The 23528-nt window shown below is 48.7% G+C and overlaps 1 protein-coding gene across 7 annotated transcripts in view; it reads left to right on the forward strand.

The window, feature by feature from the left end:
- RYR2 (ryanodine receptor 2) overlaps positions 1-23528 on the forward strand; it is a 525506-nt gene that overhangs the window by 480101 nt on the left and 21877 nt on the right. For 6 of the 7 annotated variants that reach the window (XM_036235620.1, XM_036235624.1, XM_036235623.1 and 3 more), the window contains 12 exons: positions 4365-4445; positions 5244-5332; positions 6706-6834; positions 9509-9613; positions 11923-12004; positions 13784-15081; positions 15814-15878; positions 17413-17560; positions 18922-19008; positions 19467-19694; positions 20998-21128; positions 22422-22464. In XM_036235620.1, the coding sequence (XP_036091513.1) occupies positions 4365-4445; positions 5244-5332; positions 6706-6834; positions 9509-9613; positions 11923-12004; positions 13784-15081; positions 15814-15878; positions 17413-17560; positions 18922-19008; positions 19467-19694; positions 20998-21128; positions 22422-22464 (2486 nt within the window). The remainder of the gene's footprint in view (positions 1-4364; positions 4446-5243; positions 5333-6705; positions 6835-9508; positions 9614-11922; positions 12005-13783; positions 15082-15813; positions 15879-17412; positions 17561-18921; positions 19009-19466; positions 19695-20997; positions 21129-22421; positions 22465-23528) is intronic. The other variant, XM_036235621.1, reaches the window with a different exon arrangement.

The following is a 23528-nucleotide window of genomic DNA, read 5'->3' on the forward strand; positions in this document are numbered from 1 at the left end:
GAGCAAGCCCGGCCTGCAGACTGGGGCCCCGCAGCGCCGTGGTGCCTGCTGCCGCGGCGGCTGCCCTGCCGAGCGCGGCCCCTTGTTGCCTTCAGGGCTGCCGCGGGCTCCGAGCTTGCACTTGACAGTCATAGGGAATTCTTGAGAGCGTACATTTGGTAATTACCATAAAAAAATCCATCTGTTTATCAGGGGAGTCCTGTCGTTGGATCGCTGACAACAGCGTGTAGGGTGGGTGTCAGTCTGAAGGTGGGAGATCGTTTCGGACAGTGGCGGGTGGCACGGCTGACAGGCAGGGTTTCGATCAGGACTGACAGGCGGTGAAAGGTCATGGGAGAAAATCTGCCAGTCACGTTCTTAAGCCAAGGGATTTTTCCCTGCACAGCTAACATGTTAATTCTGTTATCTGTAGCAGGGGTCCCCAACCCCTGGGCCGCAGACCTGTACCGGTCCGTGGCCTGGTAGAGACCGAGCCGCACAGCAAGAGCTGAGCGGCGGGCGGGCGGGCGAAGCGTCACCTGTATCCGCAGCCGCCCCCAGCACCGGCATCACCGCCTCAGCTCCGCCTCAGGTCACCAGGCATTAGATGCTCATGGGACACTGCTCCCTGGTGCCAAAAAGCTTGGGGGCCACTGTTCTAATTTATTTCATGTGGTCATTTTTATTGTCTTGAGGTTTAAAATAGGGATTCATTTTATGCACTGATGTTATATTGTTACCTTAATTTAAATATCTGTACTTAATGGAATTTATAGGTTATTATCATATCCACAACCCACTGAAATTCTGTTTTAGAAATCTGGGTTTCTTCAAACTTACGGCTTCACATCATTGAAACTTCACACTTACTCTTATTGTGCTTTGCGTATTTCAAAGCATTTGTGCTTATTTGAACTAATTTGATTCTTTCAACCACCCTGTGAAGTCAGGCAGTCAGGGATTGACATTCCCAAAACCACACATTAGAAAACATTTTCCTTGGATCCTAAAATTGGCGAAAGCAAGTAGGAGTTCACGCTTTAAATAACATATAGTGCGTGCAATCGAGGATTAGCCAGTGACCTTCTTTATTACTGAAGAGACCTTTATGAAGTTTTGAAACTACGGCGCAGTGAATTCAGAAAGACCACATAATGTGGAAATCCTCTGTCATTGCCTGCCTCTCCCATTAGACTAAGGGCTTCCTGAGGTTAGGGATTATGTCCATTAGTCTTTTTATCCTCACAAGGTACCTAGCAAAGCACTTAATGAATGTTTATTCAAACCTTTAACAAGTTAAGAGCAACATTCGTAGGGCATTGGTGAATGGTACTGAATTTCCCAGTTGTTCACTGAACCACAAAATGGGATTCATATCAGCTGATTTATAGGATTATTATAAATCTGAAATGAAATGATGAGAAAATGTATCTAGCACAGTGGCTAGCACATGGTCGTCACTAAGTGTTCATCGTGAGTCTGTAAAAGTTTTTATTATTTGCTAGTTGAACTGTGTTATAAGTTAAACAGCCACATTAAAGCCATTTGAGCAATGACGTTAAAGTTACCCACGTGGAATCAAATACCTGACTTTTCACTATTTAAAAATATCATTTGCCTTAGTCCTTCAGTTTAGCCCGTATACAAAATAGAAATTAAGTCCTCTACAGGTCAGGAATCAGAATTATTCCCTCCACGGCAGCGGGGAACTCTTGAGTTCTATTTAACAAGAGTTTACAGGGAATTCTCGGGGTTCATGCTACTGATCCTTTAGCTTTTCATTATTGATGGTACCGCCATGAAAAGACCTTACAACGAGGGAGTTTAGGCTTCTAAAGTCTGTTTATCCTAATTCTATTGTTTTTATACGTATACTAGAAAGTCTTTTTACTTATTTCATTAATTTTTATTAGCAACTTGATAATCATCAATATTAATGATGATTAATAATGGTTAAACCAAGTTTTATCTGGATGTAAGGCCACAAACTGAGCCAGGACCACAGACGTTCTAAATCATCCATAAAAACAACGTCATTTTTATTGAGCTTAAGCAAATGCTTGTGTCCTTTTTATATCAATTGGGTCAACCAACTGTGAGTAAAACAGGGACCTTTAAAAGTATGTTAACTTTATTAGATCTCTAAAATAGGAATTAATTTTTACTGGTAGCTTAAATGAACAAAGTCTACCTAATATTTCCAAGTGAAAATTTATTTTTTGAGACCATTTTGATCCATTAAAGTTAAAATGACTTTTTGAAAATATAAACGCATGTAATAAATGTGATCAGGTAACTGTATCCATCACACGGGCATGTGCATCACACGGGCGTGTGGTTGCTTCTTCGTTCAGAGTTGTTGCCACTGCCGCTGCCACTAACCTTTCCACGGTTGGTACAAATGGTCACGTGGAAGAGCCGTCAGGTGGACAGTGCTCAGTAGCCTCGTCTTATAGATGAGAAAACTGAGCCGCAGAGAAGCAGCGCACCGGCAGCAACAGTGTTGAAATAGTTCTCGTTTTGTCACAGAATTAGAAAGCGTAAGCCCCTTTTGACTGAAGGGGGCCGAGGGGTGCGCCTCGCAGTTTCCCCACGCGTCCGCCGAGCAGCTGCCGCAGACGCCGTTCTGAACGCAGAGCTCTTTCAGCTGCGTCTCACTCCGTTGCATTGTCATTAATCTGAGTTTCCATCTTCCAGTGGAATTGCTTTTGCATCCATCACCAAGCGGGCCGGGGCTCCCACGGCCCCCGCAGATGCGACGCCGTCCCCCTTCTCTGTCACCGCGTCTCCTGTCTGCCCCACTTTCAGAAGACACAGATGTGTTCCTTACGCAGTAGCACCCGCCTGGCGCCTGGTGCACCTGGTGGCCGTGCAGGTCGACCCCACCCCTTCCTTGCCGCCCTGCCATCTGCAGCGTGTCCTCACGCGTGCGAAGTCACCTGTGCGTGTGTACAGTCGAGAACATACTGTGCGTGCGACAGCAGCTAAAACCTCATGTCGCAAATCAGCAGTCTCAGGTCCACAGGTAGACTAAGTGGAATTTAGCTTGATATTACCTTTGCTGCATACTTTCTATCAAGCGTTCCTCATTCCACATTGACTGTGTGAGCATCGAAAGTATGTAAATGGTTTATTGATTCAGCTTTCTAGGGGGAAAAACATATCACATGGGCTCACCAGAAAGGAACCAGTCTCTGTAACTGAAAATATTCTGATTTAAATATCAATTTAAAGACTCTTGTGATTGAAGTAGATCGTGAAACGATACCGAGTAACGCCGACAGAGAGTTTGCTTGCTTGTTAGCCTAGGCTGCCCTCCCTCTCTTCCCTGTCCTGTCTCGTGGACACTGAGGAATGGGCTCATCAGCCCTGTCACAGGGTTCAAACAGTGGGCATTTAACACCTAAACTTGCCACAGGACTGACTTGTAGACCTGGTGATTTTAGTTTGGTCACCAAATGTCATATCTTACAGGCTTAAGGGAGAACTAGTACAGTGATTTTATGTACTTGTTTTAATGTTTATATTAGTTTTCAAAATGGTTTTGCCGCCTAACCTCTCATTATATGAAGCCTGTCACTTTGAAAGTCACAGACCACACACTGCTAAGTCCATCGGTTCTGTCATTATGATCCTTCACACCTTTCATTAAACACACGATCATCACATAATTTTCTTTCTTAACCCAAGGTGTTTCCAGTCTGAAAAGTTATTATTTTTTCAATGCATAAATACATTCATTCACTTGCCAAACAATGTTTTTTGTCATTTTGCCTTCTAAACAATTTTAGATTCCAGAGCATACACTCATATGTTGCACATTTTTTTCACTGACACTCTGTGCTTTGCATGGTGCTATGTCTTTTTGGTTGTTGTTGCTGTTTGTTTCTTTGCGTTTTGCTTTGAAAGTAACTCACAATCAAGATACATTTAAATTGAAATACAGGTGAAACATCTGAGCCCTTTCTGCAGCATTGTTTTTGCTCCACAAACATACTTAGTTTTTCATGATGCAGAGGACGCGATTTACCATTAACGTTTGTAAGAGATGCCAAAATAATTTCTGTATCCATCTTACCCCCCCACCCCCCAAAAAAGAAAGCAAAACTTCAAACTTTCAGGTTGTTTCTAAAATGTTGCCAAACCCATGCGGCTACTTTTACAAGAGAAGTCTGAGTTTTAAGGTTCAGTGTTCTTTTCTGAAGAAGGTAACGGGCATCTGTCTGCCCAGCGCGTGCCCTCGCGAGCTCCAGACAGAGACGGGGCTGTGGCCTGTGGTCAGTCGTGGTTCAGAGCGCTGCGAGGCCGACACGCAGGTTGACGGAGGCGGGTCCAGCCGGGAGGGACGTGCTGAGGGGGTTAGTAACGTCTGGATCTTTCTGCAGGAGAAAAGGTCCTGCAGGACGATGAGTTCACCTGTGACCTGTTCCGCTTCCTGCAGCTGCTTTGTGAGGGGCACAACTCAGGTTTGTGGGACCCAGGGCTGGATGATGACACCGAGGCATAAGTGTTGTGAAGCCGGTGATGACAGGAAGGGGCCTGTTAGTCCCAAATACGCTTCATCCCCGGAGCCAGCAGACAGACCGTGAGCGTCAGCGTGGCGCGCGGGTGCTGTGGTGCTTTGTACGCTGTACCGCCGCTTCAGAGTCCCCTGTAGCCATCACGCTAATTCTTCTCAGTTCCTCCGTTAGAGAAGAAGGTCACAGGTGAAGAAAGACACAGATTAGACAGACACCTGTAGAGAACATGTAGCTTTATTTCTCTGACTGGAGATGCGCTTCACGGAACTGCTGAGCGTCCTGTGCCTCCGGCCGTCGTGCATGTATCTAGCTCTCTGTCAGGCTGGTGCGTGCATGGAGGCAGGGACTGGAGCTTAATGTTACCTCTGATTCCCCCGCACTGAGCGCAGGACTGCGGAACAAATGGTTCCTGGGTAAATAATTTGATGCTGGATCCTGAGGGTCGGCAGCCCTGCCGGTCCGCCCCGTGCCCAGGGCCCTAGGGCTGGGCGTCAGGGCGCACGTGTCAGCCTCTTAGACCGAAATGGGGCGTTGCTGTTCCATGAAGCACCTAGACATGTTTATGGGGTGGTCACTCACTTTTTATGGAAACTAAAATTATTTCATATTAAAACTGTCAAATGAAACACGACTCTTAGCCACAGTGATTTTGCAGGAGATATCATTTGCTTTTGGAGTTATTCAGATAACAGTTCATTTTAAACTTTGGAATGAGCGGTAATAACATCTTTTGATCTTGCGTAGATTTTCAGAATTACCTGAGAACGCAGACCGGCAACAACACCACTGTCAACATCATCATCTCCACCGTCGACTACCTGCTGCGGGTCCAGGTACGCGCCGCCTCGCACGCCGTAGTGACAAGCGGCGCTGCTTTGCTGATGTCACGTGGCAGAAGAGTGTGTGGCGCGGGCGCGCGGCGCCTTGAGTCGCAACTCGTCAGGAGCTCTCGAGACGTTTCGTGTTTGGTCGCAGTCCCACCAAGTCTGGGGATCAAACCGCGACTGTCGTCTCTGTCTCTGATCCTGGGTCAACTTTGCACATCGTTTTCTTTCTAAAAGCCTGTGCTTTTTCCCTTAAATGTTTTACCTTGATGGCATTTTAAATTTTAAAAGCACTTGCATGTTCTGCTGCTTCTGCAGTTGATAGATAAATGGGGCGGGGTATGTGTGAATATTTGAAACCTTCTCCGGAGTGGGAAAGAAAGTTTTCAGATCATCTCCCATATACTTAAACTTAATACTCTCACATTAGTTCTATTCAGCCATCCTAATATTTGAAATGATTTTAAAATTTAGCTTGACACACTATCGGTTAAAAATCTCTTTCATATTGTAGTAACTTTTTATGTTAATAAAGCTGGGTCTGAGGTGCAGGCCTCCGCAGTGATGAGCACCCGATGCAACTTTTAGTCCTCGTTTTATTTATTAGAGAAGCCAGGTCTAGTACGTTAAAAAATTGCACAAACTTTCAGTTTTCCCCTTAATCTGTGAGTAAGTGAAAGCACAACACCCTATTACTTTAATGGGGGCGGGGGGAGTCTGTTTTTAAAGCGAATATCTCAAAAAGTGTTGTGATTTTTTGAAGTCATATCTCAAAACCCAAAAGTACTTTACACACTAGTATGAATTGTATTATTTATTTAGCTGGTTAAAATTCCTTCAAAATAGAAGTCATTGCTGAAAACGTCCTGCGTGGGTAGATCGCTCCTCGCTGGACATTTGCTGGCAGTTGCTGTCGGCGTCTGTCAGTGATGGGTCAGTTTCTCCAGGGCCGGTTACAGGGTCAGGAACACCCCGAGGTCCTCACCCTGAGAAACAGGAGGCCAGGTGTCTGCAACCCAAAAGTATTGTTCCATGATTTATCTATTTTCTGTGCTCACATAGTAAAGATGTAACCGCTCAGTGGTTAAGTATGCATTAATCTAATGAATCCTTGTTTGTGAAGTTCAAGGTTACAAAACAGAAAGTAATTTTCAAAGTCAGGCTTCTGCCGCTTATCTTCTCCCCAGTGTTTATTCATATCTAGGAAGGACGTTGCCACAATGCGCATGTAGGAGGACATCATTGGGAATTATATCTAATTCACAGATATTTTTGTTCACTGCCAAATCTAGTATTTGAAACGGTTTTGTATCATAGAGTTGAACCCGGCAGGTCCGTGGTCTCTTCAGAACGCGCCTGAGCCCTGTGTCCCACTTCTGCAGGAGTCGGTCAGCGATTTCTACTGGTTCTACTCCGGGAAAGACGTCATCGACGAGCAAGGACAGAGGAATTTCTCCAAAGCGATTCAGGTCGCCAAGCAGGTGTTCAACACACTCACGGAGTACATTCAGGTAAACCTTTGAACGCTGCTGCTATTGGAAGGAAGAAAGAAAACAGAATCCACTGGTCAGCGTCGCGGTCCGTGGGAAAGCGCGGCGTGCTTTCCCGCCGTCGGCCGCCTTTCCGGTCACCCGTCCCCAGGTTCCCAGCCAGGGAGGGCCCTTCATGGTTTAGGTCAAGGTGTGAATTTTTGGGAAATGAGCGCGCTCTGCCCTTTGCAGACCGAGGTGTCTCTGACTCTCAGAGGCAAGAACCGCGTGGTGCCTGGTCTTTCCAGGGCCCGGCGCGTGTGTTGGAAGGGGGGTGGTGGGGCAGGGCGACCAACCGCTTTGTATAGTGTTTCTGGAAAAGCAAGGAAGAGGTTTCATAGAGACTTTATAAAAACAGAGCGCAGCGTTTAAAACCTTATTTGAATGTGTGTAATTATATAATGTAGTCATGTATAATACAGGTAAATTTCCAAATACCATGAAGAATATACCCTTTAAAAAAAAAACTGATTTGTTTCATATTCTTCTTGAACTAAACTTGTCTTAACCTGCAGATTTTGAAAGTATTTTATAAAATTCCATTTGTTTTTTTTTCAACCAGCAAAACTTTTCTCCTCCCTCGCAGTCCAGTGTGTCCTTCTGTCTCCAAGGACAGGTTACTCTGGAGCAGGGAGTCGCCGTGTTGGAGTCCCACGTGCCCAGGAGAAACGGGAGGCAGGAACTTATAGTTTGCTTCCTTAGACTAGACGTGACCTCGGAGTGGGGAGAAGTTACGTAGAAATAACAGATTGTTTCCCAGAGCTGGCATGGCCACAGGGGTTTGTAGGAGGACTGCTGAGTGAATAAAGACTGGTGGCCCCGTGAGGCCAGCCGTGGCTTAGGGCAGCGAGGTGCGCGGCCCATGCGCCTACCTCGGGAGAATCTCGCTTTTTCTGTGCTCTCCCAGGGTGGGAACCAGGACCCTTATTTCAGCATTTCAAAATGGAAAAGCCACACTTGGTAATTCTAATAATTTTTCTTTAAGTAAAAGTGAATTTTAAATCAGTTTTGGTCCACTCATGTTCCGATTTCCTTGTCTTGCCTGGCTTCCGTTATTGCCATACGAGCCTCATCCATGTCCAGAAACGTTAAGCACGCTTAATGTGAGCTGTCCCGATTAACCGAGAGTAACCAATGATGACATTAGCCAGTGAATTTCACAGGAACAGTCAGGAAGAGGTTTTCTGTACAACAAAGGGAACTCGCATGACTTTTCAGCCAAAAGCGGGCATTTCTTGGTCCCTAAAATAAGTCACATTCCTGAATTTAAATAAAAGTAGAAGCATCGTTAACCTCTCACTACGTAAAACATTTTTTATTCTAATTTATTTATGTGAACATTTAGGGAATGGTAGGCAGAGGAGCATGGCTTGTTATGGCTTCATGTCTTAGCTTCTCTTTGCTCCTCGTTTATGTGACATTTTTATATAAATTAATCATTTCTGAAATACTTATTTTAACAAAAACTTGTTTGGGGATAATTTAGACATATGGAGAAGTTATAAAGACAGTACAGAGTGCTTCACACACCACCCACGGCTGCGTGTGAAACCCTGACATTTCATGGGACCCTGACACATTCGTCATGACTAAGACATGAACATCGGCACAGTCCTTTAAACTACATCAAGGCCCTATTCTGGTTTTACCAGTTTTTTCATTAGCGTCCTTTTTCTGTTCGAGGAGCCGTCCAGGTTACCACGTGGCACTTCGTGGACGTGCTTTGCAGATGCCCGTCTCGGCATCGTCCTCGCCGGTGGGTGTCGATGCTGGGAACAGCAGCCGTGCGCGCTGCTGTTGGACGGCCTTTCAGACCGCGGCGCTGCGCGCTGCCTTTGATGCCAGTTCCTGCTCATACAGGGATTACGTAAGGGGGGGCGGCCTGGAGCACGGGCGGGCTCCTTGGCTTGCAGGCCACGCGGCCTGCTTGCCCTCACGCTGTCTGTCACACAGCCTCCCGGGACCGCTTCTTTGCCCGTGTTCGAATGGATCTTGTGCACTGGCCACTCTTTGACTGAGTCTGGTGCCTCCTCCCGCCTCGGAACACCCCCACCCCCCTTTCTGGAGAGTCTCGTGGGCAGGGTTTGAGCTAGGAAGCTCCCCGCTGGGTGGCCCAGCCAGAAGCACAAATCCTTTTTCTGTCACTCCGTGTTTCACACCTCCTAGTTCCAGCTCTTACGCACCGACTTCAGGATGGGCGAGGACTCCCGGGTCCTCCCTGGCCTCCGCCGTCCCTGGCGTCAGGAGCCGGAGGAGCCGCCCCCTCCCTCCCTTGTATGGAAAGAATCTGGTAGTAAGTGCTGGTCAATTTGATTGAACCCCCAAAACAACTGCATCTTACCCTTCTCCTCTAAATAGGGGAAAACAAAGCCAGGAGAAAACGAAATGATTAACCTTTCTTTTTTGTTCGTGTTTCGTTATTTAGAGAGAAACAGAACCTGAAAATCTGTTCAGAAATGCTTTTTCTGTATTCGTTATATTCGACCTTTCGAAGAAGACCGTGTCCGTCGTCTTCGCCGCGTCGCTTTCGTTTCGGGTCCTGTCTTCGCAGATGCCGTGTTGGTGACGCGATGCGATCGTTTCGTCCCTGTTGCCGGCAGGTTCGCCTTGGTGGCGAGACGGGCAGGAATGACGCGGTGGCTGTGTTTCTCCGCAGGGCCCGTGCACTGGCAACCAGCAGAGCCTGGCGCACAGCCGGCTATGGGACGCGGTGGTGGGCTTCCTGCACGTGTTCGCGCACATGCAGATGAAGCTGTCCCAGGTAGGTCGCCGCCTCCCGCCGCCCCGCACGCCAGGCTGGAGACCGGCCGCCGGCAAACGAAACGTGCTTTCCTTTGCTCGAATACCGTCATGCTTAGATTAGTTCCTTATGCATCCTTTACATTCAAAACCATTTCCTTTAAAAGAACTTTGGGCAAGCTGAGAATAGGTGGGACCGTTATTCAAAATCGAGAACACAAGATATTAAGGAACCGAGTACATGGAGAAATAAAAGAGTATCGTCTCCAGACACTGAACAGTTTCCGGTCCTGCATAGCCCCGCCTCTGCGACTTCCCTCTCCTGCCCCTGGCGAAGCTTCGTAGTCTGCCGCCAGGCCAGCCGAGGGGGCGGGTTTTGTTACAGGGTTGGATCGAGCTGCTGTTTCTCAGTAGACAGCGCTCACACACTAATGGAAAATTTAACTTTGCAAAAGTCACAGAAAAAAGTAGCTGTAAGGATAAGCCAATACAAAGTAGATTTTGCAACACATTTTAGTGTTAATTTGGGAACACATGTTGAAAATATCAGCATGTTTTTCCCACTGTTATATCTGTTTTATTCGAAGCTAAGAGCCGCATAAGTAGAAAAATGCTTCACGTAGATCTTGAGTGACCGTGTCCCTTCGAAGCGGTGAGTTTTGCTGGATGTCACTTGTCAGGGCGTGGTCCTTGGCGGGCTCAGGCGGAGCAAAGAGCTGGATGCACAGTCGGGAGGTTTCACTCCCGTGTCCTGTCGTCAGGCCGGCCCGTCCTCTCGGCCTCCTTTATGCTCTGACAGCCTGAGGATCCTCACACCTGCCCGGCCTAAAGCAGACACTGGCTGAAGCGTCAGGGCAGGCTGTAACGAGCAGTAACTGTCGCTGTAGGTAAGAGAGGCCAGTGTAAACTCAGAGATTCGCACAGAGATTTGCACAGAGGTGACTGGGCGTTTTAAAGGGAAGGTGAGGGGCTGTGGAAGGGGGCGAGCAGGGGCTCAGCAGAGTCATGGAAGTGCAAATTTCCAGGGTCGGTCCATGTCATTGCTGTGAGGCCAGCTGCGTCTGGCAGCTACAGGGCCAGGCTCCTTCCCTCCCACAGAGACTGGGGGACAGAGGCCCGGTCCTCAGGTGGTGGAACAAACATACGCTTTCTGGCAGGCATGAGGGGCGCTCCAAGGGGGCAGGGTCATCCGGGGATATGGCCCTGGGCTGCTGGACACTTGGCGAATATTGGTTCCCGTCTTCGTAGACCAGGGTTGGGGCCTACTTGGGACGAGGGCTCAGAGGAGCCTGGCTGGAGTTTGGTCAAGGAGAGAGTCTTTGTCACGATCTAGTAATGGGTGACTTCGACCCAGTAAGGAAAGGTCATCATGCTTTCATCCAGTCACTAATGACATTTCAGTAAGTTGAGGAAACCAGCGGGAGCCTAGAGAGCGCTCATTCTGAGGTGTGGCCGCATTTCATTAATACCCGGAGGTGGTTCGCCCTTTGCAGACTTGGTCAAGGTAACAGCTGTTCAGAAAGAAAAGGTTTCACTTTTCCAGTAGTGTAGAAATGTAGCTTCATATGTAGCAAAATCCAAATGAGTAAAATGATACCCGTTGTCATAAAAAAAATTCATGGTGAAAAATCAAAAGCAAAAACAAAACAAAACCAGAAAATTTTAACCAGAAGTATGTCAGAGAACTTAATAAAAACGGTAGACAAGGTGCACTGTACATTACGCCTGTGGGTACACTTAGGGACATTTTTGGTTACATTCGTGTTACATAAGTGTACCTCATGTCACTTACACGCCAGGATAAGTTAATTTTCCAGAATAAGTTAATTTTTACAAAATATATAGCATCTTTGTATAAGAAGTCAGAAAAGAAAAAAATTCTGTGCAGACTTTCCCAGTGACAGGAAGATGTCAGGGTGCGGAACGCAGGGTCCCACAGCCTAGAGAGCCCGCCCTGCGCCCATGCCCTGCACCTTGTACCCTGTGCCCGCATCCACACCCCGCGCCCCGCTCCCCGGGTCCACACCCCGCACCCTGCGCCCTGTGCCCATGCCCTACGCCCCGCATCCCGAGCCCTGTGCCCTGCTCCCCGCTCCCCGGGTCTGCGCCCCGCGCCCCGCTCCCGCCGTGTCCCCATGGACGCTAACAAACGTGAGCTGGAGCCAGCCGCACACCGTCCGGCCCTGGGTGTGGGCTTGGGCGGGCACCTGGCCCGCTGTGACTCTGTCGCACCCCCGCTGACTGCCCGCGGAGCGTTGGGGACGAGGACGCGTGTGATGAGCTTGCTGCAGTTTCCTCGTGATCCCAAACGCAGGCTGTGCACGTTTTCAGGATTCCAGTCAGATCGAGCTGCTGAAGGAGCTGATGGACCTGCAGAAGGACATGGTGGTGATGCTGCTGTCCATGCTGGAAGGTAGCGCAACTCGCCCTGCTGCTTCTGTGTTTATTTTAGACGCGTTTGGCTTCCCTCGGATCTTTTAAGCCACAAATAATAAAAGGCCCACCCTGAGATGTGCCAGATGCTTGGGTTTATGGAGGTTTTATTACTCTTAAGTTCGTTTAAAAAAATAAAAAGCCCTGCGTGTCTCGGTGACACACCTTGGGAAGGAGCCACTAGTGCCCCCCGGGGACTCCGTCTCTCCCGTAGCGACACCCCACGCCCCGGAGAGGACGCCCTCCAGCAAGATGGGTGGCAGGATTTATTCATTGGGGAGCAGTCAGTGGGACCACAGGCGTCTGATACACCCCAACCGTGTGAGCTGCTGCTCTGAGCGCCCGCAGCGGGACCCAGGGGTGCTGCGGGAGTCAAGGTGCCGCCTGGCTGGCGGCTCGTCCCCCTCCACACGCCCTCCTGGTCTTTCCTCTTCGTTTCCTTTGCGTCTCTTCTGCATCTGGAAGTGGCGTGGTGGCTGAGAGCTTGGTCCCCACTCTGCCGCCAGCACGGGCGGCCCCAGTCACACCGCCGTTGTTCATGCCCCTCTGTGACAGGGAGTTGATGGGAGCTCCGCAGCTAAAGAGCGTTTGCTGTTACGCAGCCTCTCCTCCTTAAACCTTCCTGATTTTGGTCCTCCGTAGTCAGCCTTGCATTGTGCGGGGCCGCGCTGTGATTAAGGCGGGAGCCAGGCCTTGTCTGGGACTTCAGAGATTCACCGTTTGCCTAAAACCCTTTGTTGGCAGCCGCTTTATACCCTCAGAGCACAGGAGCCTCTCACCACGACCCCAGCTCTAGTTTAGTCTAAATAACCACATGCACAGGAACTGCGGAGGCAGCAGCCACAGCTTAAAATTCTCTTAAAATGTGCCCGCGCCAGGTTTAAGTCCTTACTTTATTCCAACACTGGGGTTCAGAGTTCGGTGGTGTCATTACCACTGTTCGGCAAGTGAGGAACCGCGATGCAGAGAGGCTAAGAGCCCTGCCGGGGCGCCCGGCTGGCGAGGGCGGGGCGCACGCTGTCGGCCACGGCGGTCGCTGCCACGCGGGTGGGCGGGGCCCACCTCTCAGCGAGCGTCCTTCTTCCGTGTCTTTGTTACGCAGCGGCAGACGCATCCCACGACTCTGATTTAGGATAGTGGCTCATTTTCTCAAGCTCGTCAGTAATCTGCCCTTTGCTGACTGCAAGTCTTCTGGGCCCTTAAGGAATGCCGAGCGAGGCTGTGCGTTTCAAATTGGAACCACATGTAACTAGCCCTTAAGGGACCTGTTAGAAGTCTGGCACTGACCCTCAACAACCTGTCACATGCCTTGCTGAACCTCGGTCTCCTCAAAGATAAAATTAGAATTAATAAAAAGCACCTGCCTCACAGACATGTGAATGGGTATTGTACATAAGGAGCAATTTTTCCACCCTAAAAGGTTGTGGAAATGCTCATTATTAACATGAGAGTAGATTTCAGGTCAGGCTTTGGGATTTAAATGATTTTCCATTTTCCTTCTCCTAAAACCTATTGCTGCTTTGATCGGTTTAAAGAAAACAATAGTCAGCCTTTGTTCAAATCTTGTGTTAGTCTAATTATTTTGCAAATACAGCTTTGCGTGTATTTGTGTAATCGCAGTAGTTGTCCGGGTTTTCCCGAGACTTTACGCGTTGAAGATCGCCAAGGGCCATCCTCGAGCCAGACAGGAAGGCCGATTCCCTCATGACACTGCTTTCGCAGGGCACTCGTTCTGAACACGTGTGGTCTCTCCCGCCAGGTAACGTCGTGAACGGGACCATCGGCAAGCAGATGGTCGACATGCTGGTGGAGTCGTCCAACAACGTGGAGATGATTCTGAAATTCTTCGACATGTTCTTAAAACTGAAGGACTTGACATCTTCTGACACATTTAAGGAATACGACCCCGATGGCAAGGGCATCATTTCCAAGAGGGAGTTCCACAGAGTGATGGAGAGCCACAAGCACTACACGCAGTCCGAGACTGAGTTCCTCCTGTCCTGCGTGGAGACGGACGAGAACGAGACCCTCGACTACGAGGGGTTCGTCAAGCGTTTCCACGAGCCCGCGAAGGACATCGGCTTCAACGTCGCCGTGCTCCTGACGAACCTCTCCGAGCACATGCCCAACGACACGCGGCTGCAGACCTTCCTGGAGCTAGCCGAGAGCGTGCTCAACCACTTCCAGCCCTTCCTAGGCCGCATCGAGGTCATGGGCAGCGCCAAGCGCATCGAGAGGGTTTACTTCGAAATCAGCAAGTCCAGCCGGATGCAGTGGGAGAAGCCGCAGGTCAAGGAGTCCAAGAGGCAGTTCATCTTCGATGTGGTCAACGAGGGCGGTGAGAAGGAGAAGATGGAGCTCTTCGTGAACTTCTGCGAGGACACCATCTTCGAGATGCAGCTGGCGGCCCAGATCTCGGAGTCGGACTCAAACGAGCGCTCGGCCAGCAAGGAGGAGAGCGAGGCGGAGAAGCCGGAGGAGCAGGGGCCGCGCATGGCCTTCTTCTCCATGCTGACCGTCGGGGCTGCCCTGCTCGCGCTCAGGCACAACGCGCTGACCCTCCTGCGGATGCTCAGCCTGAAGAGCCTGCGGAAGCAGGTGAAGAAGGTGAAGAAGATGACAGTGCGAGACATGGCCGCCGCCCTCTTCTGCTCCTACTGGGGTGTGTCGCTGAGCCTGCTGCACTTCGCGGCCAGCGTGCTCAGAGGCTTCTCCCGCATCGTCTGCAGCCTGCTGCTGGGAGGCAGCCTTGTGGAGGGCGCCAAGAAGATCAGAGTGGCTGAGCTTTTGGCCAACATGCCGGACCCCACGCAGGATGAGGTGCGGGGAGACGGCGAGGAGGCCGAGAGGAAGCCACTGGAAGCCGCCCTGCCCTCCGAGGACCTCACGGATCTGAAGGAGCTGACGGAGGAAAGTGACCTCCTCTCGGACATATTTGGCCTGGATCTGAAGAGAGAAGGAGGACAGTACAAGCTCATCCCTCATAACCCGAACGCCGGCCTCAGCGACCTCATGAGCAACCCTGTCCCCGCCCCCGAGGTGCAAGACAAGTGTCAGGTACCTGGCCTCTGCGCCACAGCGGCCCTGGGGACCCCAGTGGGACAGGGAGTCCATGCTGGTGTCAGAGTGTGCTCGACATATCACTGGAGTTTCCGAGGGAAATGGCTTTGTGGTCAGCAATGCCAGCTGTTTGCAGCTTTGCAAATTAGTGATCACCTTAAACTACTAGCTGTAAGCTTCAGTGCCACCTGCTGGCATTCGCCAGCTGAACAGTCACTGTCCCCGGGTATCGTGCGAGCGCTCACCCCGTGCCTCACGCCCAGGGACCTCGGGGTTGGTGAACGTGAGATGTGGTTGGTGCCTTCGGGCCGCCTTCAAGAGTGATTAGAAAGAGAGAGGGAGCCCTCGTGAAAAAGCTGGGAAGTCGTTCAGTTAAAGGCATAGGCCGCAGGCAGCGGAGGTCACACCTGCTGCGATGACGGGAGAGCAGCAGTCAGGCGAGGCTAGGAAGTGGGGCGTACCTGGCCCTGGAGGATGAGTGAGCTGAGTCGGGGCATGAGGTGAGGGGTGTTTCTGCAATGAGACGAGGGCGGGGGCACGCAGGAAGGCCACACCCTCCGTGTGCGTGGGGGGCCGTGCGGCCCAGCAGTGACCACATGGGGCGCTTCAGCTCGACGCAGGCAGAGGGTCCTGTATGGGTCACGATGTGGCACGTGGTCGCAGGGCCCCTAGAACTCATTCAGAGGAGACGTGTAACCCGCTGCTCTGTTCCCCTCTGCCTCGTTCAAGGAACAGAAGGCAAAAGAGGAAGAAAAGGAAGAAAAGGAAGAAAAATCGGAGCCTGAAAAAGCCGGGTACGTGCAGGTTCTCTGTGCTTCTCTCGCTTCACCTGTGCTCTGCCTTCAGACGGCCGTCGTCTCGGTGACAGGCTCAGCCTGGGGGTCAGCGAGGACGCCCGGATGCCCAGGCTGCTGGCCAGGCTCGTCGTCCTGCGCCGTCTGGTTCTGTTTTCCTCTCAGCGGAAAAGCCCCGGCCCCTGCGAGGCTCCCGCAGACGCCACGGTCTGGTCTAAAGCGGAGCCTGTGTTTCTGCCCGTGGGGGGCGGGGGGGAGATGCTGACTGCTGTGGCCGGGGCCCTGGAGGACAGCCAGGTCCAGATGCGGTCCTGGGCCACATGCACAGCATGCTGGAAAGTTTGTTAAAAACACAGACCCCGCGCCCACCCCGGGGGTCCGCCCTTTGACCCCTCTCCCGGAGCAGTCCTGAGGCGGCAGGAAGGGGCCGAGCGGGGCGGGGGCAGCAGGAGTGCGTGATCCCCCCCAGCACTGGCTTTCTGTCAGCGACACACACGCACACCGTTCCCAGGTTTAAATAACCCTGCCCATCTTTAAAAATCGGGGAAGTCAGATGTTTTAGTCCCTGTAATGCCACTATTCTCACATAGCGGTTTATTTACTTATTTATCTCCTCTACTCTGGCATGTTCTTCGCCCTGTTTTCGTTGCTAATTGTTTGTAGTCAGCACTGTTCGTGATCAGGTCGAGCACTCTTGGGGCGATTATAGAAATGGCCGCATAAATGACCGTTAGAGTGAGATGTGGACGTGTGTAACAGAGCACACACAGTCATTTCAGTGGCAGCCATTTAATATTAAAAACAATATTAAATTAGGTCTCGTGAGTCGGGATTAAAGGTTGGTTTTGAATATGTAGGTTTTGTATGTGTGGCTACATGTGCATAAATACACTTTCATGAAAGGTGAGTATTTTGTAGATTGTAGATATCAAATTTTAGTGTTTCCAATTTCATTATTGGCAGCAAAATTAACAATTGACATTTTTATACATGTGAACAATCAAATGCATATGTTTCTAATTTTAAGTCCTGATGGCTAGCCAGTGTTCAAGACCGACCACTAAAATCATAGTTTAAAAATAAGGTATGTTGGAAAGTCGCAGCGAAAAAAGTGCTCATTGTTACTCTTTTTCAGTGATACATTTTATCGCACAGTTGGAAGGGGATTGTGCCGTGTGCAGACACAAAGACCCTTCTGCCTGTGAAATGCCCTTCAGATGTGGACTTCACAGAATTATCCATTTGCAAGAGGCCATGATGAGCAGAAATCTTACCCTAATTCTGAAAGTCTGAATATTATAGTTCATTGGAAGTGAAAGTAGTTTTCTTTAATGTTTATTAGTTTTATTGGGGTAATAGTTAATAAATAAAATTGTGTAGGTTTCAAAAGTACAGTTCTAATACATCATCTGTATACTGAGAAAGTTATTTTCAAAAATCATACTCTTTTAAATATTCGTTCATTTGCATTTTTTGCTACAAAACCAACCCTTTAATTTCTGGATGTCATATATGTGTTCATTTGTGTTCACAGGGGAGAAAATGGGGAAAAAGAAGAAAAAGCCAAGGAAGAGAAAGGCAAACAGAAGCTCCGGCCGCTGCACACACACAGATACGGAGAGGCCGAGGCCCCCGAGTCAGCGTTCTGGAAGAAAATCATAGCTTATCAACAGAAGCTGCTAGTAAGAGTTTTAGAATGAATGTCGTTCTGTTACATTGTGAGTCCTTACACCTCAGGCTCAGTAGCTATTCGACCTCCCTCAGGTGGCAGTCAGGAAACCAGGTCAGACCCGCAGGCGGGTTCGGTCCGCCCATCTCGATGCGTTCGAGTTTTATAGGGAATAGCACTGGTCCGCTGCTCGCCAGGGTCAAACCTGTCACCTCTGTGTGCACTCGTGACCCGAACCCGCGGGATTCATCTCTCCCGGAGCCTCTTCCCTTCAACCCAGTTCTCCCCTGAGTTGTTACTCTAGCTCAACGAATGGGACCGCCACGTACCGCTCAGACGCCCAGGTCCAGAAGTTGCCATGCCTGAGTCCTCTTTTTCTTTTCCACCCCAAATACAATCCAACAGTAATTCCTCTCAGCTCTCTCTCCCAAGTGCACCCGAGTCTGCCCGGTTTGACCTTCATGGTGACCTTCCCATCTGAGCCACCGCCATCAACGTCACTCCCTCTGCACTTCTGTGACAACTTCCTAGCTGGTCCCTTTGCCGCCACACTGGCTTCCCGCCTGCCTCCCACACAGAAGCTGGAATTATCTTTGCAAATTATGATACTATTGCATTGAGCCCTGTTCAGATCCTCCTAGAATAAAATAATCATCGCAATTATAATAAGATTCATAACCAGCCTTTCCTCCATTAACTTACCTAATCCTCATAGCAAGCTTACAAGGAAGGTCCTATTTGCCCCACTTCAAAGACGAGTCGTGATGCTACAGGCGTGATGAGGTCATTTGTGCACGTCCCCCGGTGAGGAGGGGAGAGGGTGGCCTGCGTGGCCTGAGACCAACTGAAGCACTGCGCTGGGAGGGACCGCAGGCTTTCGCAGGCCCGCGGAGCTCTGTCCCCGTCAGCTCTCCAGCCCCGGCCGCCCCCTTCTCACTGTGCTTCCTTCCTTCTGTCCTCGGAAGCCCCAGGGTCACTGTGCTCAGAACCTCGCCTCCGTGCCTGCTTCTCGCTGGCACACCACTTGTTCCTCAATTGTTCACTTGCTCCCCTGACATTTAGGCCTCTGCTCAATGTCCCCTCCTAAGATAAACCTTCCCTGACCACCTGTCTAAAATTTTACCCCCGTTCCCTAGGCTGTAACCTGATGGATTTTTCCTTGCAGCAGTTAGCATTCCCTGAAATGTGTTTTGTCTGCGAGTGTGCTGCTTGGTCATCTGTCTCCTCTTTGGTGGCCCAGCATCAGGAATGGTGCATGATACATAGTGGGCACTCGAGAAGTAATTTGCGGTAAATGAACAAATGCTTTATTTAAATGGCCTGCAAATTTCAAGCCTCTTGATTTAGTGACCTTTCAATTTTTTTCACCTCCAGAACTATTTTGCTCGCAACTTTTACAACATGAGAATGTTAGCCTTATTTGTTGCATTTGCAATCAATTTCATCTTGCTCTTCTACAAGGTAAGTACATCTCAGTCTTCTAATAACCGGTACGGTGCTCCGAACGGGCCGGAGTGACAGCCCCGCCAGTGAGCTCACCTAGACCTGTTTTAAAATGTGTTTCGATGAAAGAGAAACCTAATGCTAGGTCGCAGAGCCGTCCCTCGGTGTCGGCCACAGCCGAGGGTCACCTGCAGTGCTCCTGGCGGAACTGGCTGACCGACCCGCCGGTGGCACCTGTGTTCCATGCGCTTCTGACCGCTGAGCGGGCCGCCTGGCCTTTCCTTTCCCGCATGCGTCGGTCCCTCAGGCCCCTGCGTCAGGTGCGCGGCGTGCGACCTCCCCAGCCCAGCCCTCCGCGCCACTGTGCAGTGGCTTCGCGCGCGGCCGCCGGCCTTACGGGCCGTCGCTGTGGCTTCTTGTTTACGCCGACGTCGCAGAGGAAGCAAACTGATGACACTGTCGATGGTTTGAATCAGGTCTCCACTTCTTCGGCGGTTGAAGGAAGGGAGCTCCCCGCCCGCAGCCCTGGGGACGGCGCCGCGGTGGGCGGCCTGGGTGGCCTGGGCGGCGGGGCGCTGCGCGCCACGGCCGTGCACTACGTCCTGGAGGAGAGCAGCGGCTACATGGAGCCCGCCCTGCGCATCCTGGCCGTGCTGCACACCGCCATCTCCTTCTGCTGCATCATCGGCTACTACTGCCTGAAGGTGAGCGCGGGGCCTGCACGGTGCATCCGCGCTGCGGGCCCGATCCGAGATGGACGCTGCGTGCGTGGACTCACGAGGGCATGCCCCGGGAACCCACACCCGTGGGGCAAGGGGAGGGCGCAGGACGCAGGGAGGGACAAGTGGGGCCCCGCGCTCACAGCGGGCGGGCACCGCCGGCCTGGGGCCTGGGAGGCCAGACCCGCCGTCTCCACGCTGACGGCGCTGGCCCCGGGAAGGGGGGTGCCCCCGGGCTGCCTTACTGAAGCTTTCTTTCACTATTATGTGCAAACGACCAACTTCACCTATAACTTGACCCCACGGAAGCGACCCCCTCACTGCGTCTCCTAGCAGTGCCCCAGGGCGTTAGCTCAGCACGTGGAACCCCGGAGTCGGTTTCCGTGTTCTGTCTGCAGAGGCGAACCTCTTGCCATCGCGGGTGGACGTGCTTCGCAGTTCGTCCCAGTCCCCCCGGAACACGCTGCGGCTCTCCCGAGAGCCCTTCGCGGGGCACGGGCGCCCAGGGCCGCCGGCCCCCTGTGCTGCCTCTTCGCCGCTGCCCGGAAGGCGGCCGCCCGCGGGGACACCTTCATTTCCCTGTCGCTGCCTGTTCGTGCAGCCTCCACGACTTTTGAAAAACAGGGTCCAGGGTAAAAGACTAGAACGTAAAGTCTCCAGAAGGCCTCTTGGCCCCTGATCGTCCCTTGTTCTGTGGGGGGAATATTCCCGATGCTTCCAGAATGTCTGCCTTGGTCCCAGGGCTGTGTCTTCTTGGAAAGTCTGCCCACGTGAAGAGAGTCAGAGTGTTGGCAAGCTGACAAAAACTTGCTGATGTTGAATTAAAATTTATTTCAAAATAGGGCATGAGCAAGGGGTTATTCAAGAGATTTCTCAAATGAAATTGTGTTTTTTAGAAGCATGCATTTTGGAATGTTAGTGTGATTGCTCCTTTTTATTGCATCAGTTTTTGTTGCAATTTATATGTATAGTATAGAAAAAATAATTTTGCATAATCTTTTACTCTTTAATGTTTAAAAATTATTTCATTAATGCAATTACATGTGAACCTCTATGTGTTTAAAAAGACATGCATCTATATAATACCTATTCTATCTTCTGTTTTTCCAAAACTTCTAGATGCTTCTTTCTGCCTGTTAAATACAACAGATTTATTTTCACTCAGTTTTTACCTTCTTGAAAGTAACATGGAAAATATTTTTTTCCAAAAGCTGTTTTGTAAAGATAGTGACCACAGGAGATGCCAGGAAATCTAAACTAGTTTAATATGTTTATTTTTCAAATGTAGGTTCCACTGGTTATTTTCAAGCGAGAGAAGGAAGTAGCTCGAAAATTAGAATTTGATGGACTTTATATTACAGAACAGCCTTCAGAAGATGATATTAAAGGGCAGTGGGATAGACTTGTGATCAACACACAGTGAGTAAAAAATTTATGAGACATTTCTGTGCTCAAAAATGTCAAGACATGAAATACTTTGCTGGAGTTCCTGCAGATTTGTCAGAAGTTTAGCAGGGGTGAATAATGGATATGTATTCAGCCATGAAAATCAGAAGACTAAGTGCCGTCAGCCTCTTTAATGGCGGCCATCGATTTTTGCCCTTCATGTTCTGAATTCTTTAATCAAAAAGGACTTTGAGTCCATTTCCACAGCCCCGATGGGACTTTGCACGCATCACTCAGTTCAGGGAACGCTGAGCTGGGCGCACAGAACCCGCAGTGCTGGGTTATCTCATCCCAGAGCCCAGAGGAAGCAAAAATTACTCATTAAGGAAGGAGCTGTAACATTAAAGGCAAAGATGTTGAATTTCATATTTTTAACGTATCTAAGTTGTAAACTTCCAGTTGGCACCAGCAGGCAGCCTCGCATGAAATGAAGTGAGCAGTGTAACATGTAACATACAAGACAAGAAAGCACACACTTTTCCATACACTAATGATTTAGCCTTGTGAGGTCAAAATCCAGACACCTGGCTCCTGTTCCAGATATAAATTCATGATAAAGTATAATTTTCTATCATTAAAAGTGTTAGGGTAGTTTGCAGTACTCAAGAGTACATCTTTCTAGTATGATTAGTTTGGCTTATTTTTAAAAAGGTATCACTTATAATAGGCTCTGGATTTTCAAATGGGGTGATTTGTGTGTGGATACAGTAAATGTTTACTCCTGATGCTCTGTGTCTTACTTATCAGTTCACGCTGTTAACACTGAAGGGAACTGAGTCTGTCCCTTTCAGTGAGGGCTGTGTTAGTAGCCAAGGTGCCAACGTCATGTTTTGGTTCCATGATCAAAGTTTCCTTGAGGGTAACTAGTATAAATGTGACCCTTTTACCTAATTGGAAAAAAAATGAGATTTTTAGATACTTGAATTTGTAAAGACAATTGACAAAAATAGGTATACATTGACACATTATAAGTAAAATAAAAAGTAACAAGACCGCTTATTAATAAATGTCATGTTCTTTTCTATAAAAATATTATCCCAAAGCCTTTTTGTGAACTACATGTATATATTTGTATATTAACATTTAAAATAATATTTAATATACTCATGATGTAGAAAGATTATGTGATAATATGAGAAACAAATTCATTAATTTTCATGAATAGAATATGTTTATATAGTAAGTTTTTTGTATATTCCAAACTATGTTGTTATTTATCATTTTTTAAAATTATACCCTTTACTAATATGCTTTTATATCTTCTAGGTCATTTCCCAACAACTACTGGGACAAATTTGTTAAAAGAAAGGTAATTCTTTTTTTTAAATTAGAGTCGACATTCAATATTATTTTATATCGAACTATGATATTACATTGAACTTACAGAACTATTATTTCATAGTTTCAGGAGTACAGCATAGTGGTTAGACATTTGTATGGTTCACAGCTATCTAAGTGATCCCCCAGTCAGTCTAGAACTCGCTGGCACTGTACGTAGTTATTGCAGCATTCTTGACGATTCCCCACACCCCCGTGACAGTTTGATTACTTTGATATTAGCTAGTGTGATTTTTCCAACTTTGTTCTTAAGATTCCTGTGGCTTTTTGGCCTCTGATGGTTTCATGTAAACTTCTAGATTATTCTGGTTCTGTGAAAAATACCGCTGTTATTTTGATAGGGATTGCATTAGTTTTATAGGTATGGACATTTTAGCGATGTTGATTCTCACTATTCATGAGCACAGTATGTGCTTCCATTTGTTTGTATCTTCTTCAGTTTCTTCAGTGACTTAAAATTTTCTAAGTACAAGTGTTTTAACTCCTTGGTTAAATTTATTCCTAGATATTTTATTATTTTGATGCAATAGTAAATGGGATTGTTTTTTAAATTTCTCTTTCCGACAGTTCATTATTGGTGTATAAAAATGCAACCAAATTCTGAATATTAATTTTGTAGCCTACTACTTTACTCTATTTATCAGTTCTAAAAGTTGTTTTGGTGGACTTTTTAGGGTTCTCTCTATATAGTATCACGTCATCTGTAAATAATGACAGTTTGGATGCTTTTTCTTTTTCTTGTCTGATTGTTGCGGCTAGGACTACATTGAATGAAAGCAGTGAAAATGAACATCCTTGTCCCGTTTGTGATTGTAGAGAAATATTTTTAGCCTTTTCCCATTGAATATGAGGTTAGCTCTGGGTTTGTCATATATGGTCTTTATTACGTTGAGGTGTATTCTCTCTTCCCACTTTGCTGAGAGTTTTTATCATAAATAGATGCTGGATTTTGTCAAATGCTTTTTCTGTATCCGTTGATATAATCATATGATTTATATCCTTCATCTTGTTTATGTGGTGTGTCACATTAATTCG

The sequence above is a fragment of the Rousettus aegyptiacus genome, unplaced genomic scaffold (assembly GCF_014176215.1).
Source record: "Rousettus aegyptiacus isolate mRouAeg1 unplaced genomic scaffold, mRouAeg1.p scaffold_m13_p_18, whole genome shotgun sequence".
NCBI classification, from domain to species: domain Eukaryota; kingdom Metazoa; phylum Chordata; class Mammalia; order Chiroptera; family Pteropodidae; genus Rousettus; species Rousettus aegyptiacus.